Source organism: Andrena cerasifolii, chromosome 9 (genome assembly GCF_050908995.1).
Source record: "Andrena cerasifolii isolate SP2316 chromosome 9, iyAndCera1_principal, whole genome shotgun sequence".
In the NCBI taxonomy this organism is placed as follows: Eukaryota; Metazoa; Arthropoda; class Insecta; order Hymenoptera; family Andrenidae; genus Andrena; species Andrena cerasifolii.
In genome coordinates this window covers 1550300-1567144 of record NC_135126.1, presented here as the reverse complement: position 1 = coordinate 1567144, position 16845 = coordinate 1550300, and the positions used below count along the sequence as shown (strand labels likewise).

The 16845-nt window shown below is 38.6% G+C and overlaps 1 protein-coding gene across 4 annotated transcripts in view; it reads right to left on the bottom strand.

The window, feature by feature from the left end:
- Window positions 1-16845, bottom strand: part of LOC143372794 (band 4.1-like protein 4) — a 125625-nt gene that overhangs the window by 337 nt on the left and 108443 nt on the right. For 3 of the 4 annotated variants that reach the window (XM_076819344.1, XM_076819343.1, XM_076819342.1), the window contains exons 6-15: window positions 11628-11748; window positions 11141-11228; window positions 10934-11050; window positions 9739-10251; window positions 7813-8027; window positions 7104-7179; window positions 4392-4477; window positions 2013-2168; window positions 796-1069; window positions 192-298 (exon numbers count right to left, since the gene is read on the bottom strand). In XM_076819344.1, coding sequence (XP_076675459.1) covers window positions 192-298; window positions 796-1069; window positions 2013-2168; window positions 4392-4477; window positions 7104-7179; window positions 7813-8027; window positions 9739-10251; window positions 10934-11050; window positions 11141-11228; window positions 11628-11748 — 1753 coding nt within the window. The remainder of the gene's footprint in view (window positions 1-191; window positions 299-795; window positions 1070-2012; window positions 2169-4391; window positions 4478-7103; window positions 7180-7812; window positions 8028-9738; window positions 10252-10933; window positions 11051-11140; window positions 11229-11627; window positions 11749-16845) is intronic. The other variant, XM_076819345.1, reaches the window with a different exon arrangement.

Below are 16845 nucleotides of genomic sequence, written 5' to 3'. Positions count from 1 at the left end.
TCTATTAATATTTACGTGATAAGACACCATTTACTTCTTAGAAAGTCGAATCATAAGATCGCAATGGTAAGTAAAGTACTTAGCAGCATGTAACGCGTTAGGTATTAATAAAGCCAGACTAAAATCTTAATCGACTCCTTCTCGGTCATTAATATAAGAGAAGCACAAAGCAACGAAAAGAAAGCACTTACGATATAATGGGCTGCAGAACAGCGTCCAGAGTAGTATCAACGGGAGGGTAGATTTCTTGGTTCGAAGACAGTTCATAGCGTACCTCTCCCCCTAATTGCATTTGCGTCTATACCAAACAAAACTAGTTTACTAATGTACTATGCAAAGAATTGTACGATACAACACACTACGTTCTAGCGACAGCACTTTATTAAATCAATTATAATTAACTTTATCCCTTTTCAACTGAAGGAACTTGATGGCAGCTCGTTAAAATGCTGTAACTAGCGGAGAAAGGAGTAGCAAGCCTTAACCATATGTATTCGTGAAAAGCGCTTAGGTATTTCTAAAAGACTTTCGTGTAATAAAGTGCGATCTTCATAAAAGACACTTTCATCTGTGATTTAATTTTCAGCCTCCTTTTAAAAAGCGAGAAGCTTGGACTACGTGAAGCGAAAGTGTTACCCATTACTTTCCAGCGGCATCGCTTTTCGTGGTTTAACACGATTATGCTCGAGTGTCGCGCGCGGCGCGGAAAGTGATGCGTCCCACTCGGAACCAAACGTGGATAAACGGATGGATAACGTTCTATTCTAGAAGAAGCAAGCGAAAAAAGATACGTACTACACGGGTGGGTTTAGCGCTGTCGGCAGAGCTTGAGCAGCAGCTTGAGAATTCCTGCGGCGTGCTTTCCCCGAGGCCACTGTCCACGTTACTGCCTATCAATATTCTGTTGTTACGAGTATAGTAAAAGTCCTTCCTCATATTGCACTCGGTCCTACTACCGTTGTAGTACTTTGTCTCGATTTGACACGGCCTGGCCACAGGCAAATTACAACTTCCGTCGCGACTATGCTGTATAGTCCTTCTGTTTCTTTTGCCGACGGATCCGATCGTTCTGAAAGTGATTCCTTGACAATCTATTGGGTTCCACGCCAAACTTCTCAACCGATCCCTGTCTATCGGTCGTCATTCCGACATCGATGCCTGACACATTCTTTATTTCGTATTTCCTTTTTTTTTTTTTTTTTTAGTTCACCAAACGATCAAATGCGGTTAATACACACTACGAGCCAATCTTGCATTCCTTAGCGATACACATTTCTGTTTTACATCTAGCAGAACTAAAATCTTTACACGCAACAAAATAGGCTTTCTCGTACGTCGATCGTTTTTTTACGTTCGCCAATGTACACAACTGGAGTATGCATGTGTTTGAAGTACAGTAAGTTCGCGGTATCCCGCGAATACCAGCTCGATTGAAACGGGGGCTCGGGCGTTCTAAGGCGAACTGGCGCAACGAAAATTTCGATCGATCTCTCCTTTTGTTGTTTAATAGCGGTAATAACACATAAATCTCGACGCTCCCAGCTACCGACATTTATTTGACGAGTTACACGATGCATACCATACAATACACAGACAACTTCAACAAAACACATAAAACGAATGCTACGACTCTGAAGGGTTGTACTTCTATGGAAACAAACAACGGTACTTCCATGCAGAAGCACGGAGACTAGCAGAAGCGATCAGTGGGTGCCAGCCAGGAAATAAATAAAACAGGTGCGACAAGCTGTTAATCTCATCCATTTATTAAGGATCTGTCATGCGTCAAATAAATAATAAGGGGGGGGGCGGGGGGTTGGTTGGTGGGGAGGGCATGCTTAAAAGTAGACGTACGGTACATGCTCTGAATAAATAAAAAAAAAAAATAATAAAAAAAAAGAGACACATGCAGAAGGGGGGTAAGATATCAAACAATGACTACGGATCCCGTCTCATCCTCCAATTGCGGAGGATGGCTGTGGATGTTGCAGGCCGTCTTGAGATCATCGTACCTAGGCAGGGACGACGAGTCTGCGTCGTCCAATCGGGAATTGCTGGACTGTAGGGGACATTGCTGGACAGATTGCGACTGAACCACCGTATATGGTATCTCTCGACGTTGCTGCTCGCTCATCCCGGTTGTATCGATCAGCCCAAACTCCAAATGTCTGGAAAACGAAGCCACTATCTCAATGACTGCGCGGTCGAACGGGGACCTTCAACGGTCCTACGGAGGCTGTCTCACGTATTATTATATTTGAACGACAATATTTCTCGCCAAGGGCGTCCGCAGACTCTTTTCCCGGGACTGGGCGCAATTTTGAGAAACGGTCAAGTTCACAGACCACCTTTGGTTGCTTGTTTGAACCCATTTTGTAGCGCCAATTTAATTACAATTTCTAAAATTTAAATTTAAATATATTCACTTTTTTAGTGCATAAACTTAACCCGCCGTGGGCACATTGGGTAAAGACACAAAAATTCGGAAGGGAGTTTAAGAAATGCGGCAATTTGCTCAAGACATACGTTTATGTCTTGAGCAAATTGCCGCATTTCTTAAACTCCCTTCCGAATTTTTATTTTTCCTAATTAATCCTTTAAACGTTTGACTCAAAGAACGATTGTATATTAAAGTAGAGACTTGAATAAGTATCCCATAATTTTTTCAGATTTTTTGAAAGTCAAAAACAGTTTAAAAAACATGCCACGAACATAAACAACCCAGTGTGCCCACGGAAGGTGCTATAAATAAGTGTGCCCACGGCGGGTTAATAAAGATTAGTTTTTAAAAAGAAACGATTTTTGCTCAAGCCAGAGGGCAACTGCCCCGTCTTGCCCCTCGTTGCGGACGCCCATGTTTCTCGTCAAAGTTTGCCTTGATGTGGAAGAATTCAGAGGTTGCTTCGTTTACATGGAAAACAGTTAAGCAAATAAAAGCAAGTATAAGCTTTTACTAGTGATTTTTCAAGCAAATACTCAGTTCCGTATGCAATAAAGGTTGAAGTATTTATTAGAAACAGTTTTTACTAATTTTTCAGTAAATACGTAAAATACTTATTGAAAACTGCAAGTAAATGCTAGTGTTATCTTAAGTCTGCCAGTGGTCTGTCTTAAATTGTCTGCCCAATCGCAATCATGGCGTTGTTCGTGTAAATTCGTGCCGCCAAGGTTCACAAAAGTCGAAGAAACCATACCCGAGAGTACCGTGCCATGTTTAGATTCTAAAAACACCATGTGAACTACCTGGCGGATACATTTTTAGATATCGTGAACGAAACCAGAGGTGGCGGTCTTTCACGGAAAGAGAAAATGGAGGTGTTTTTTAGATACATAGGTGATCCCGGTTTGCAAGTAGGCATTGGTGAGATTACGGGTGTTCATCAGAGTAAATCTGTACCAAACGCCAAAACTGGATTAAATTTCCAAAAAATACAAATGAAGTAGAAAAAGTCAAAAGAGATTGGCAGACAAAATTCAATTTTCCGTGCTGTATAGGAGCTTTAGACTGTACACACGTGTAACGTTCCTGTGCGAGACGTTGCCGCGTGTTACAGGGAATATCCACAAGTAAAGCGGTTTACTCGTGGAATTGTAAATAACGCGAGGTAAAATTTTTGTTTTAAGAAAAAAGCTTTTTCAAAAATTTTGTTAACGGAGGTTTGTAGCGCTTATTGCACCATTAAACTTTTGTTTGAAACATTTTTTCCCTTCTGTTGTACTTTGGGAGTTATACGGAAAAAAGTGGAAGTGCCTATTTGACTTTGAGGTTAGTTTTCACCCCCTTAGAGGGCGGTAGGGCCCAAATGAAATACACCCTTGTTCTTGTCTTGGGTCACTCTATAAACCCACAAAGTTGCGTTCCAATCGGTGAGTGCGAGTTCGGGGTGTTCCCTTGTAAGTAAATACTACTTAGTAGTAAATACTACTTAGTAGTAAATACTACTTAGTAGTAAATACTACTAAGTAGTATTTACTTAAGATTTTCCATCCATTTTCCCATGAAGATTATGCGTACGAAATGTAGTATTTGCTGTTACTTATACTTATTACTTTCAAGCATTTCCTTATTTTTATGCATACGGCCCAATACATAATATGATTTTCCTTTGAGGCTCAAACAACCCCCGAAATAGAACTGCCCTTTACTTTTTAAGAAAGAATCTTGAATTCGTCCGTTCAGTTCTGTTAAAACACAAAATAATACTAATAAAAATACTATTACTATAATTTCCAATTCTTCCCTGACAGAGAAAATATAATAGATAGGTATTACAATTACTATTTTTAATTTAGTTTGATGATTGCTACATGTGCGCAAACTTTGCATCATGGTGAAAGTGAACTTAGACGAATCCCTTTTAATAATATTACAAATTGATTAAAAGACGTACTTTCTAAGCTCGTCTGGTAGTTGCTGCTTCTGGGAAGGGCTCCGATGTCTACTCCTGTGCCTCCTTCTAGGCTCCGTATGGCTCACCTGGCACAATACCATTCTCACCTCACTTAACCGTCGCAAAAGGAAAACAGAACGAGGAGCGAGGAAAAGCGTACAAGATAAGTTGCACGATATATGAACGTGTTTCTTTTAACTGCACACGCTGGAATATCTCATAGGCCGTAGAAAATATGAAAACAATGTTACTATGAGAGGTGTTTGGTATGGAGGGGGATATTACATTGTGTAAATATTTTTTTTAGTAAATTAAATTGTAGAGGAAATTCCAAGATCAATTTAAGGGGGGACACTATAATGGCCCAAAATCTTTAGAAATTTATTAAAAGCAAACTACGTAATGAATCTTTTTTAAACTTCCAGGGCTTTTTATTGGATATTTAAGTTATACGAATATCTTTTTTTAAATTTATTTAAAGCAGATTTACAAGCTGTGCAGGACCAGTAACTTTGCGCTGCAAAAATCTGGTTGACAGTTTTCTGACGAAACGGTGCTTCTAAAATCAACAAACCAAAATGTTTTAGAAACTATATGCAGATGGCTATGGCACGATCGGAGGTTTTTTTGATCGGTTGTTTCCTTCCATTTCTTTTTCATCGCAAGAGTTAATTTACTAGAACCAAAATTCACCATTTTTTTCAGAGGTTCGCTATTTTGTCATTTTTCAAATTTTTCAAAATCGAAGCCATCGTGCCATAGTCATGCGCATATAGTTTCTAAAACTTTTTGGTTTTTTGATTTCCGAAGAACCATTTCGTCAGAAAACTGTGAACCATGTCAGCGGAAATTTTTTGCAACCCTAAGTTACTGGTCCTGTACAGCTTATAAATCTGCTTTAAATAAATTAAAAAAAAGATATTCGTGTAACTTAAATATCCAGTAAAAATTCCTGAAAGTTTAAAAACAAATCATTACGTAGTTTGCTTTTAATAAATTTCCAAAAATACTTTTACTTTTCGGGCCATTACAGTGGTGTCCCCCCTTAATTCTTTTAAATGAAATGCTGTAAGTACGCTTATATTCATAATACGATATCGTTTGTTAAGACGAGTTAAACGGTGTGTCATATAAAGTCATTCAATGTAGTAGAAGGTAATAAATTAGCGAGATCCCAAGGAGGCAGGTCAACGCGAATCGCGGGTTGTCGGCTAGCTGAACCTACGTGACTGTGCTACAGACTTGACAACCCGCGATTCGCATTGGACTGCCTCCTTACGATCTCACTAATTTATGACCATCTATTAGGTAGAAGCATATGACTTACCGTTTCGTGTATTTTATTTTTTTGAGTTTCCGTGATATTTCTCGGGTCGTAAGCCACCGTCAGCAGTTGTTATTTTATGCTTTCCGCGACCAGCAATTTCAATGTCAAGGTGCAAATCCACGATGAGAGAAAAATACCGTGTCTCCCATGAGACTTTAATCTCACGAGACAATTATTTTATTATTTTTTAATTATTTTGGCATTAGTTTCATAAAACTAGACTCTCATAAGCAGGGTCGTTCCCGGCGGGGGTGCAGAAGGTGTCCCCGCACCTGGGCGGCCAAATTTAAGGGCGGCCGCAGGCCGTTTATTATATGTACAGTTTTGACTAATAAGAATAATAATCGAAACTCTTTTGCATGGTAACTGTTTAAAATTATGTATATACAGTGGCGGACGAAAGAAAGTTTACAACTTTTAAAATCGCATAACTTTTTTAGAATTAGTCCAAACTACATGAGTTTCTTTTTGAGAAGCTAGAAGCATTAGTTTGCTACTTAGACGAGTTTCGTCGTTTTGAAAAAAATGCAATTGGTCGGAATAGCAACAAAAATAGTAAAGGTTTGTAGCTCAGAGCAACGTTAACCGATTATAATGAAATTTTCAATCTACAAACGGGTTTTTTGAATTTTCAATACAGGCTCAAAAAAAAGTTTAAAAAACAACCTTTACTATTTTTGTTGCTATTCCGACCAAATGCATTTTTTTCAAAACGACGAAAACGTCATTTAGCAAACCAATCCTTCTAGCTTCTCAAAAAACACTCATTTCGTTTGGACCAATTCTGAAAAAGTTGTAAACTTTCTTTCGTCCATCACTGTATAGATATAAAAGTAAACACTGCATACCAAATTCTCAATTAAAAAATATTAAATTAATAAGGGCGGCAATATTATTTTTGCACCTGGGTGGCCAAAACTCAGGAACGGCCCTGCTGATAAGACAAGTTACATGATATATTTTTAAAAAATCTCATCTCGCGACTATTTCCCTTATTTACATTTAGTTGTTGCAGAGATTCTTGTCTCGCGATAGAAAAGTCATGTAAAATCTCATCGTGAATTCGCATCTATACATCTTATGTGATACACTGTTGAACTCGACCTACCAAACGCTATCGCATTATGAATAAAAATGTAGGTACCTATAATATTCCATTTAAAAGAATAAAGTTGATCTTGAAATCTCCTCTACAATTTCATATACAAAAAACAGTCCCCCTCCATACCAAACAACTCCCATAACAATTTACGGGATATTCCAGCGTGTCCAGTTAAAATCACCACACTGTATAGTAGAAAAGAAGAAAAAAAAATGACTGAGTACAGCGAGTCCTTTAAATACAGAATTGCAACGAAATTAATCACGTTGTTATTCGAACTTACGACAGCCCGCTGCACGCCTTCGCCCTTCCGCTTCTGCGCTTCCCTCCATTGCGGTTCGGAGTCTACCAATTCGTGTCTGAAAAGATCCCCGTGCACGTGTAACGACAACGATCCCCAGCGAACGGGCATTAACAACTAGAGTGTGTAGTTTAAGCCAGAAACGCTCGCGCCCATTACACGCGGTACGGTGATAAACTAAACTCGAATCGTACAGATTCGCCCAGCTCGTGATTGCGAGACCAATCTCCCTCGCGCGTTCATTCTTCTCCTTTTCTTTCATTTTTTCCATTGAATAACACGAAAGCATCGCCGGGAGATTTCGTAGCGCGAGGTTGATACTTCCCAAGCGCGTCGTCATTAAAATAATTATCACCTTTACGCACTTTATGTACCCTACCGTGAGAGTATAATGAGTACGAGGGCTTCTTTCCCGTCCTCACGGTCGCTGAACTCGCCCGAAGACGTTCTGCCGAGTTATTTCGTTTTCACATGGCCGTCTAAGGAGCCTTTATCACTCCGATTAATTACCAATTAAGCCGGCAGGCGCGTCTCGACCGCTTAATTGACTTAATGTACGGACGGAAAACATGGCGGGGTCGGGTTAAATTGAACTTCACTTTCGTTTCGATTTCTTACGACGTGCCCATTGTGAGTGGGGTATGCGTGGGTTTAAGTTCAGGGGAGGGTGAAACGTATTGGAGAAGCATACCTAGAGGATCGTGTGCTTCTGTGCTTCCTGCGGTGTTTCCGATGACCCGACCTAGTGTCCGAGCCCCTCGAAAGCTCGGACTCGCAGTCAGAGTGGCGACTGTGTCTTCGATGACTATGACTATGACTTCTTCTACGATGACCACCGCGACTATGACTGTCCCCTGAACTTTGGCTCTCAACAGAGCTGCTCCTCCGCTGGAGCCTGCTCAAGAGCTGAAAATTAGAAACGTAACAGGATGTTAATAACACCTTCAGTGTAATATTGCTATTACTGAATCTTTCTTAATTAATGAGTAACGATCTGCAAGCTCTACATTATTAAAAGACCTTTAGGTACTTCTATTCCGTGGGAGTCAAAGACATTTCATAGATTCCTCTATTTCCCATCCCTCCTCTTGACACTTAGCAAACTCCACAACTCCTGATATAGTTTGGATGGGAGAGACATAGTAAACTACTTGAGGCCTAATGATTTATTAAACGACATCCTTGGGACCATACAGGATCTAAGTAAGTACCCAGTATCCACCTTGGTTCGCTCAGGGCTTTAAGGGGACCTTCCGGTCTAGAGCCCCAAAAAATAGGCGATTTTTAGGAATTAATTAAAGGAAAACTACTATATGTAATTTAATGGGACTTTTGCATTGTATTAAGGATGACTTTTAAGTATGGAAATATATTTTTTGTTTTATAATTAATCATTGCAGACGGCACTGGGGAGTCGTTAAAGTCATGGCGTCAAAAAGTTGATCCAAATCGGTGGGACCTGTATCTCCAAAAGTTATTATCCGATGCGACTGAAACTTATTTTATTTTGAAGAATATACTTCTGACTAAGGGGGAAACCAGAAAAATTACAAAATTACATTTTTTTACAAAATAACGACACTTGAAGTTTGAAATCACTTTTTCCGTATACTTTTCCATCCTTTCAACTTCTTTGAAAATTATAATTTATCAATTTTTTGTATTTTTTTTTGCATCTCCACTAGCTAGAAGTATATTCTACAAAATAAAAATAGTTTCAGTCGCATCGGATAATAACTTTTGGAAATACAGGTCCCACCGTTTTGAGAACACTGTTTCGAGAAAAGCGCGTTTAACCGCATTTGCCGCTACTCAAATGCGTATAACTTAGGGAATTTTACGAATTTCAACAAATTCCTTTAAACATGTATTCCTAAAAGGTTGAACCTTCGAAAAATGAAATAAAAAAATCGACTTTTAGACCGGAATGTCCCCTAAAGTACCTCTATCCAAAAACTACACTGTGAATGCATCCCAACACTTAACAGGGCTACCATATACAATACCTGCTGCTTTTACGATTTCCATGTACACTATCGCTCAAAAGTATTTCATCACTTATTATAGGTACATACGTTTGATAAAATGATTTGATAACTGATTAGAGAAAATGGTACGTGTTTCCACATGTTTATGGTCCAACTTAGATATTCTGTAGTTTATAAGAATCGTTTCATTCTATTTTGTTATCTTAAACTGGTTTTCGAACTGCAATTATTCGATTATTATTGACAGCTTCCTCTATCCGAGATACGACCGCTGATTTTAGTGGTTCAAACGATTTTTGGTAACCAAACAATATAGTTAATCCTAAAACTTATCATTATCAGCATTGAAATGTCATTAAACAATTTCGAAGCACATAAGTTCTCTGACTCTGAACAGTTGAATCAGATAAAAAGTGAAAATAACACAAAAATAATTGCACATAAATATAGGAAAACTGAGTAGCAATCTAACAAAGGTAAGCAATAATCAACTATATTAACTCTTACTCTATTTTCTCTATTATCAACCGTACATGTATAACAAGTGATGAAATACTTTCGAGGGGTAGTGTATATCTGTGCCTCCACCAACATCCACAAAAAAGCATATAAAAATCTGAAGAACATACTGCCGGTGCCGTTCCCGCGGAGCGGACAGACCGAGGACTAGACGAAGTATAGAGGCCCCGAGGTTGGCTCTGCGTCCAAGGTGCGCTCCTTGTGCTCCTGGGGCTGGGATTGTTCACCTGTCTCGCGTTCTGTGTATTGCACAAGACATTGCCACCGGCTGAATTGCTCCCCGGATTGGAGTTGACAGTAGCAGGCGTCTCCACGAACGGGCCCACCATTTCCTGGCCCTCCACCACGCGTCGTTGCGCCCTTCTGCTCGGAGTCCTCTGGAAGATCGGCGGTGGATTCCGTCTGATCACCGTGTGCTTCTCCGAGCCAGAAGGAGGGCTGTACGAACGGAAGCGAGAGTAAGGGCTGAGAGGAGGTGGCCCCGTGGCCATCAAACGGAAGAACGCCTGGTGCTCCAAGCAACATTTCCAGAGGTGCCTGCAGGCTCCCTTCGACGGGGTCTCGAAACCGTGCGTCCTCTCCTCGGAATTCTTCTCGCTGACCCTCAGCATGAAGTATCTACCCTGGAAAACCGAGTGAAAGCGCCTTGACGCGATCTGCTTCTTGCAATTCAACGTCGCGTTTAATTGGGGGTCGTTGTTTAATAGCCTGGGTGGGAACGGTGAGTTCTGGAGTTTACCACTAGTACGTAGTTATTTAATTAGTTGCTGCTTGACCGTGGAAAGCGAATTTCGGGAGACATAGAGTGGTATTAATTACATATCCTCTTTCTATTGCACTTGAGAAAGTCCTATGGTGCACTTTGTACCTACAATAATATTTCTTCCATTCTAGAAACAATCTCGATTTGTTTCGATATTCTTTCTCAAAAGGGACCCGCATATAAATTCCTATTTAATCAAGAAGACTTTGCAACGAGGAAATGTAGATATCATTACAATTATACCAAACTATTAAATGCTCCTATTTGTTGAGCATAACGATCGTAGATAGAAGAAGTTATAATTTGTGATGTGAAATCGAAAAAAGAGGTGAGATAAATATACCTTGGTAATAGCTTTCCATACATGTAACTATATCAGTATGATGAAACAGAAGTTTACAGCACATGTGCAAGTCATTACTCGGGAGTTAATGACACATTACGAAGTGACATAAAACGTGAACACGCACAGTAGGCACAAACGATGCCGCTCGTTTATTTAATAAATGTAACCGGGAGAATTTAAAACGATGTTTACCTACCTTATAATAGATTTTATTGATTCGAGGCCAGTAGTAGTTCCCCACTTTGGTCTTGTTGCGCAATAGTATTATCCCGCTTGGTGTCAGACCCAAAAAGTACTCCACGCTGTCCTCGCCCTGTGGGCCGAGATTACGAGGTTTTAATACGTTAATTATCGATGTCGATCGCGCCGACGATAGCCTGTTCTGCGAAAGTTAAATACGCACCAAGACGGGATGCAAATCGACCCCGTACATTTCGAGCCACTTCACCTTGTCCAGGTAATTCAGTTCCGCCGCGGAGGGTAACTGCCCTCTGGAAAAATCATCGTTACCCTTCAAACTACTACTCTGCACGTTCCATAAAACAACTAGATAATTGATTATACGATTTATAATGTTAGAATGGTTTAGATATCAGGGACGAGGCAAATAAGTAAAAATTGCAATTTTTGACGGTCCGTACTTTTTAAACAAATTCAAGGCCAGTAAAATGATGACTTAAACCCCCCGTAATTTCACGTGGACTATCTCATACTTGAGTTTCATTAAAATCTACCGTGGAGTGGCCCGTGGATTTAATATGACAATATAATTTGTAGACTATTTTTTTGTATTCTTTCAAGTCATAGAATATTGATTTTAGTAAAGCAATATTGCTGGAAACAATAAGAGGATCTAATCAGATAGATTCACCGTGATCGCCAGAACTTACACGAGAGTTTTGTGAAGTTCCACTATGCGGTTCTCCAATTCCGTAGTTTGATTGGCTAAGAATCGAAATTCGGTTACGTAGCCCAAGGAATGCCGTCTTGGATCGTAATCTCCGAGTTCCGCTAAAATAAGCAAAAGATTGTGTGAAATTCATTCAGTCACATCACTGTTATTATATTACTCATTAAGCTCATTTGAAATGCCGATAGAAAATAATTATGTATATGTATTTAATGAGTACTCTTCAATAAGATCAACTTTTTTTGACGAAATGATACCAAACGCACCCTTCACTTTTTCTTAACCATTCATTATACATATAGAACAGTGATTCTCAACCTGTGGGTCGCGAAGTGTTTTCTGGGGGGTCGCCACGGTTATTTTTAGTTGGTGATTTTTAGCACTTATTTAGTTTATCTGCTAAGATAAAATTATATTCTGAAATACCTATTCTTAATGTGTTTTCTTTACCTTATGAAATTTACTCTACCTTACATGGGGGGGGGGGAGGTTGAAGGTTATTTGAGAATTATAAAAGGGAATCGGTAGTCAAAAAAGGGAAACATGATAGGGTGACCGTACCTAATATCGCCACTCGCTATATCTCGCAAAGTAAGCATTACAATTTATCGGTTATGCACTGAATTAGTACCTAAACCTATATCGGAAGACATACTGTAATTGCAGCGTCATGTGATCAACAATTACAGAAAGGGAAGTATTTTAGAGAATCTTGATAGTGTAAAAATTTATTGGACTTCCACAATTTTACATCACCTTCGAAGAAGGTAAGTCTAATAATTCTGTGAATGCAAGAATATCTACTAGAAATACCTAATTAATGCTGTACTTAAGGAACGAAATCGATTCAAATAATTCTCGCAATGAAAATAGCGTTTTTTTTTTATGCGTGTTCTCAATGCCGCCTATCGGAGAACAATGGTTTCGATGTAACGTTTATTACAGGTGGGGGCACGAAATCTGCGGAGCAGCTGAAATACAATTTATTTGCCCAATATGTACATCCGAACGTAAAAAATAAAATATTTTACAAATCCTATTTCTATATTTTTTCTAATAAAAATAAAATCAAAGATGGGTAAAGAAAAACATTTAAAGAGCAAGAAATAGTAAAAGCACATGTGAAGTTGACTTTAAAAATCATATATACATGAATTAATCAATATTTCTTGAGTGGGTGATATTAGGTGCATTTTTTTCAGGACAGGATTTTTGCATGTCTTGCGTTTTTTAATTCCTAATTAAAAATTTGTAGGTTTCAACGTTTCTAATTTGTGCTACATGAAAGATGAATAATTTCCCTTTACTTTGAAACGAATTGCATGGAAAAGTATCAATTATTATTCAATTGACAGCGATTTAACTTTTGCTAGGCAATATTAGGTACGGCCACCCTATAGAACATTCTTAATCGCTTACGGAGTTGAACAGTGCCCGCATGAAATTTGCTGCCGCTACAGATTTGTCAATAGGAGCTAAAAGTTCTCTAAATTGAATTTTAATGTAACCTGTTTCTCTTCCGCGTACCGCGTCGTAAAGCACTCATCGTTTCCTCGATAGATAACAGCTTCTCCTATGCAGTTACTATCACACGGATACGCGATACGCGCGCAAGGGCTACATTCACGATTTATTTTGCAACGTATTAAGTAAATCATCCCATAACACGCGCTCCATCAGCCGGATGCTCGCACGCATTATCTACGCTAGGACAAGAAAGACGAAAGTACGCTCATCCTGCAATCTTCGTATGCATAAGTTGTGCGTCCCTCTTTTTGTACCCTCCTCCTTTCTCCCTTACTTTTATACATTATTCCCCTCCATTTAAACCTGCACATACGTGAAGCTGCCCGTGTGGAGAGTCTTCGAACTGGTAGCATTAATCTTTCCAAATTTGCCATTCAAACGAGTCACTTAGCAAGCACTAATGATTCAAAATAATTAGAAAATCGTATTTTAAAGTATCCCAGAAACTGCCCTTAAACATCAAAGTGTAGGGGAGAGCAGGGCAAACGTAACGGCGTCATGAAAGTAACACTCCTTCTCTCCCCTTCCACAAATATTTCCAAAATGTTTGCTTTACACAGTTACATGTGTACAGTGTCTCTTTTAGTGTACTGAGTGACGCTGAGTAGTAACACAAATCGTATATTGTGGACAAGCTAAAACTGTTATTTAGATCATTCAGCTAAGTTTCTCCTATTTTGTTTTTTTTTTTGTTAATATTCATAGTTAAACTATAGACATGAAACCAATTATTTGCTAGAGCGTTTTTAGATAATGTCTTCATAAGTTCCTGTATTTGATTTCAACAAGTCTTGTATAGTTTGTATGTTATAACAGTTCTATTCTGAAAAACATGGCTGGGGACAAAAACACGTCACTATGGGGATGAAAGTCACATGTTACTTGGGCGAGAAAAATAGCATACAGGATAGGAATTCTTCAGATGATAATGATTGTTTATGTCTGGTTTGTTTGGAACCTTTCAGCGAAAGCTGTTCGAGAGAGAAGTAGATCCAATGTCTAGATTTTAAGGGTTAGTCCCACGAAGACTGCACCAAGGGTGATCTTCACTATGTACCTATGTCATAATTTTAATTCGGAGTAGGTAACAAATTTACTACCTACCATTCAACTGAATACACAATACCAAAGAAATGTTCGAAGCTGGTTATGCTTTCCACCTTTCGTTATTTAAAATTTATTTGTTTTTATCGTTACTTAAAATATGTTTATTTAAGGTGAATGTCCGAATTTCTGCTCATGTCCCCATTTCTGCTCATTTCGTATTTTTCTTATTATTATTAGCGTTACGTTTGTACTATAGTTGCAACAAAATAATTCTAAATTATTTGAACATTTACGCGAGTGTTGCACGAGCTTGGGGCTAATCAAAGTGTAGCATAAGCAACGAAAAACATTTAAAATGAGAGACTCATGATTTTTCGACCGTGTTCTAGCTGGTTGTACTAAGGAACAGCGTCACTATTGGTATTCGATAATTGGGCAGAAAATAGTTTTTGCAGTAAAAGTTCTTATTTAATAATAAAAACGGATACCGTATTGTGCTCTGGATGTAGATATTTTTACTATATTTAATTTTTTTAAGTAGAAAACAGGTGATTAGGTTTAGGGTCAAGTGAATCACCGTCGTGTCCGCGTTTCTACTCACCAAAATTTTAGTAACATTACCTCACAATTCAATGTATGCTGTAACCTCTATTTCTATTCGAAGGCTTTTTATTTTTTGTTAATCATTATTTTATGTTTTACTGTTGTGTTATAAAACATCTCCATAAAAGATGTAACTTATTTTTATCTGAATAGGCAACACATTATGTGAGCACAAATTGGTACAAATGGTGAGTAGAAATACGTACATCGCTATTTTAAATTACTAATAGTTAAGCATCTTGAAATATGTTTCTTAAATAGTTTTCGAATTTGCTGGTTTATTATTAAAGAATTAATCAATTACTCTGCCAATTTTGATCACAAACAAATTTTTTACACCTTCTTTGGGACGAGTAACCTCTTAAATGAGCAGAAATTGGGACATTCACCTTAAATGTTTCTTTCTATCGTTTTTTTTATAATAAAAAATCCTATTTTGCGCTGAAAGAAGTGTTTTTATTTAATTCCGTTAATTTCGTCCCACCCCTGCAGGATAAAAGTAATAATGACAGTCACTGCGGAAAACTGCCACAACTCTTTGACTACTTATTACGTAAGGCTGAATCTGAGCTCAAATGATAGATCAAGAAACATACTGTCTTAAGGCATAATTGTCATTTTCATATCTATAAAAGGAAATTGCAGGCTAGGCCGAATGTAAAAAATGTTACTTTTGTCCCCGCTCTCCCCTACACAGAAAACCCTCAGCTCCTCTCATCAATATCTTTCAAAAAGAAAAAACCAGGTGTTTTGAAACAAGGGGGCGCCAAATTAGTGCCCTGTACCTTCACCCGACCCAGAATCCAACCCCCCTAGTGGACAATTAATCCTGTCCAATTCGCGTGGAGGATTCCTTTAGATCGCTCGAAATTCGGTCCTCGAGTTTCCCCCATCCCCGAGCCCCTGGTCGCAGTCAATCCCGATAGGGTGCACGACAGAAATGCCCTCCAGAAATCATCATAGCCGGTTAATTGAATCACTGACTTTGATGAATATCGGCTCCGACCGGCGCGAGGGGCACTTTATTTTCTCGCTGGCTCTCGTTCCGTTCGTCCACGGAGGAAAGAACCCCGGCACCGTGTCGTCGCCGGCTTCTTGTATGCTCATTCGGTCGTGTAATTACGAGACCGCTGGTCGGGGACCGCGGAGCGATAGGTGGAGTTGCGTTATGCGCGAAACACGGCTTGTAGAGTGAAGGGTGGCCCTTATTTTTCAACATCCAATTTCTTTTGCTCTCACCCCCCAGTATTGTTCTATTTCATAAGAAAATAATCCCTACTCATTTTCTACAATATCTGTAGATATAATTGTTTCATGCTTCTAACCGTTTTTTAAATTTAGATAATAGCGTTTCAATATAGAGCAATACCTCTCCATTCAAATGCTATTATCTAAGAAATGGGTGGAAGCACAAAAAGTTATATATATATATAAAGAGCATTCATTTTTCTACAATTACTGTATATATATATATAGTGGAGGGTAGCGGATTCCTAGACTTTCTAAAATTTAGTTTATTCCCTAAAGTGGGGGTGGTCAAATTTAGTAATTTAATTGATATAGTTTAATTTTCTTAATCTGAAGCCTTGACTAGAACTGAAAATTTGAAAATCTGGAATCCGATTTCTGAAGGGTAGCGGATTCCTAGACTTTCTAAAATTTAGTTTATTCCCTAAAGTGGGGGTGGTCAAATTTAGTAATTTAATTGATATAGTTTAATTTTCTTAATCTGAAGCCTTGACTAGAACTGAAAATTTGAAAATCTGGAATCCGATTTCTGAAGGGTAGCGGATTCCTAGACATTCTAAAATTTAGTTTATTCCCTAAAGTGGGGGTGGTCAAATTTAGTATATATATATACAGTAATTGTAGAAAAATGAATGCTCTTTTAAATATATATGTACAAAATTACGATAGGGCTTACCATTTTTGAGAAATTCTTTAAAACCAAAACACTGATGAATTCTAAGGTTTAAGGCCCGGTCGGCACCCTTTCCTGTTGTCCGATTGCAATGAACTTT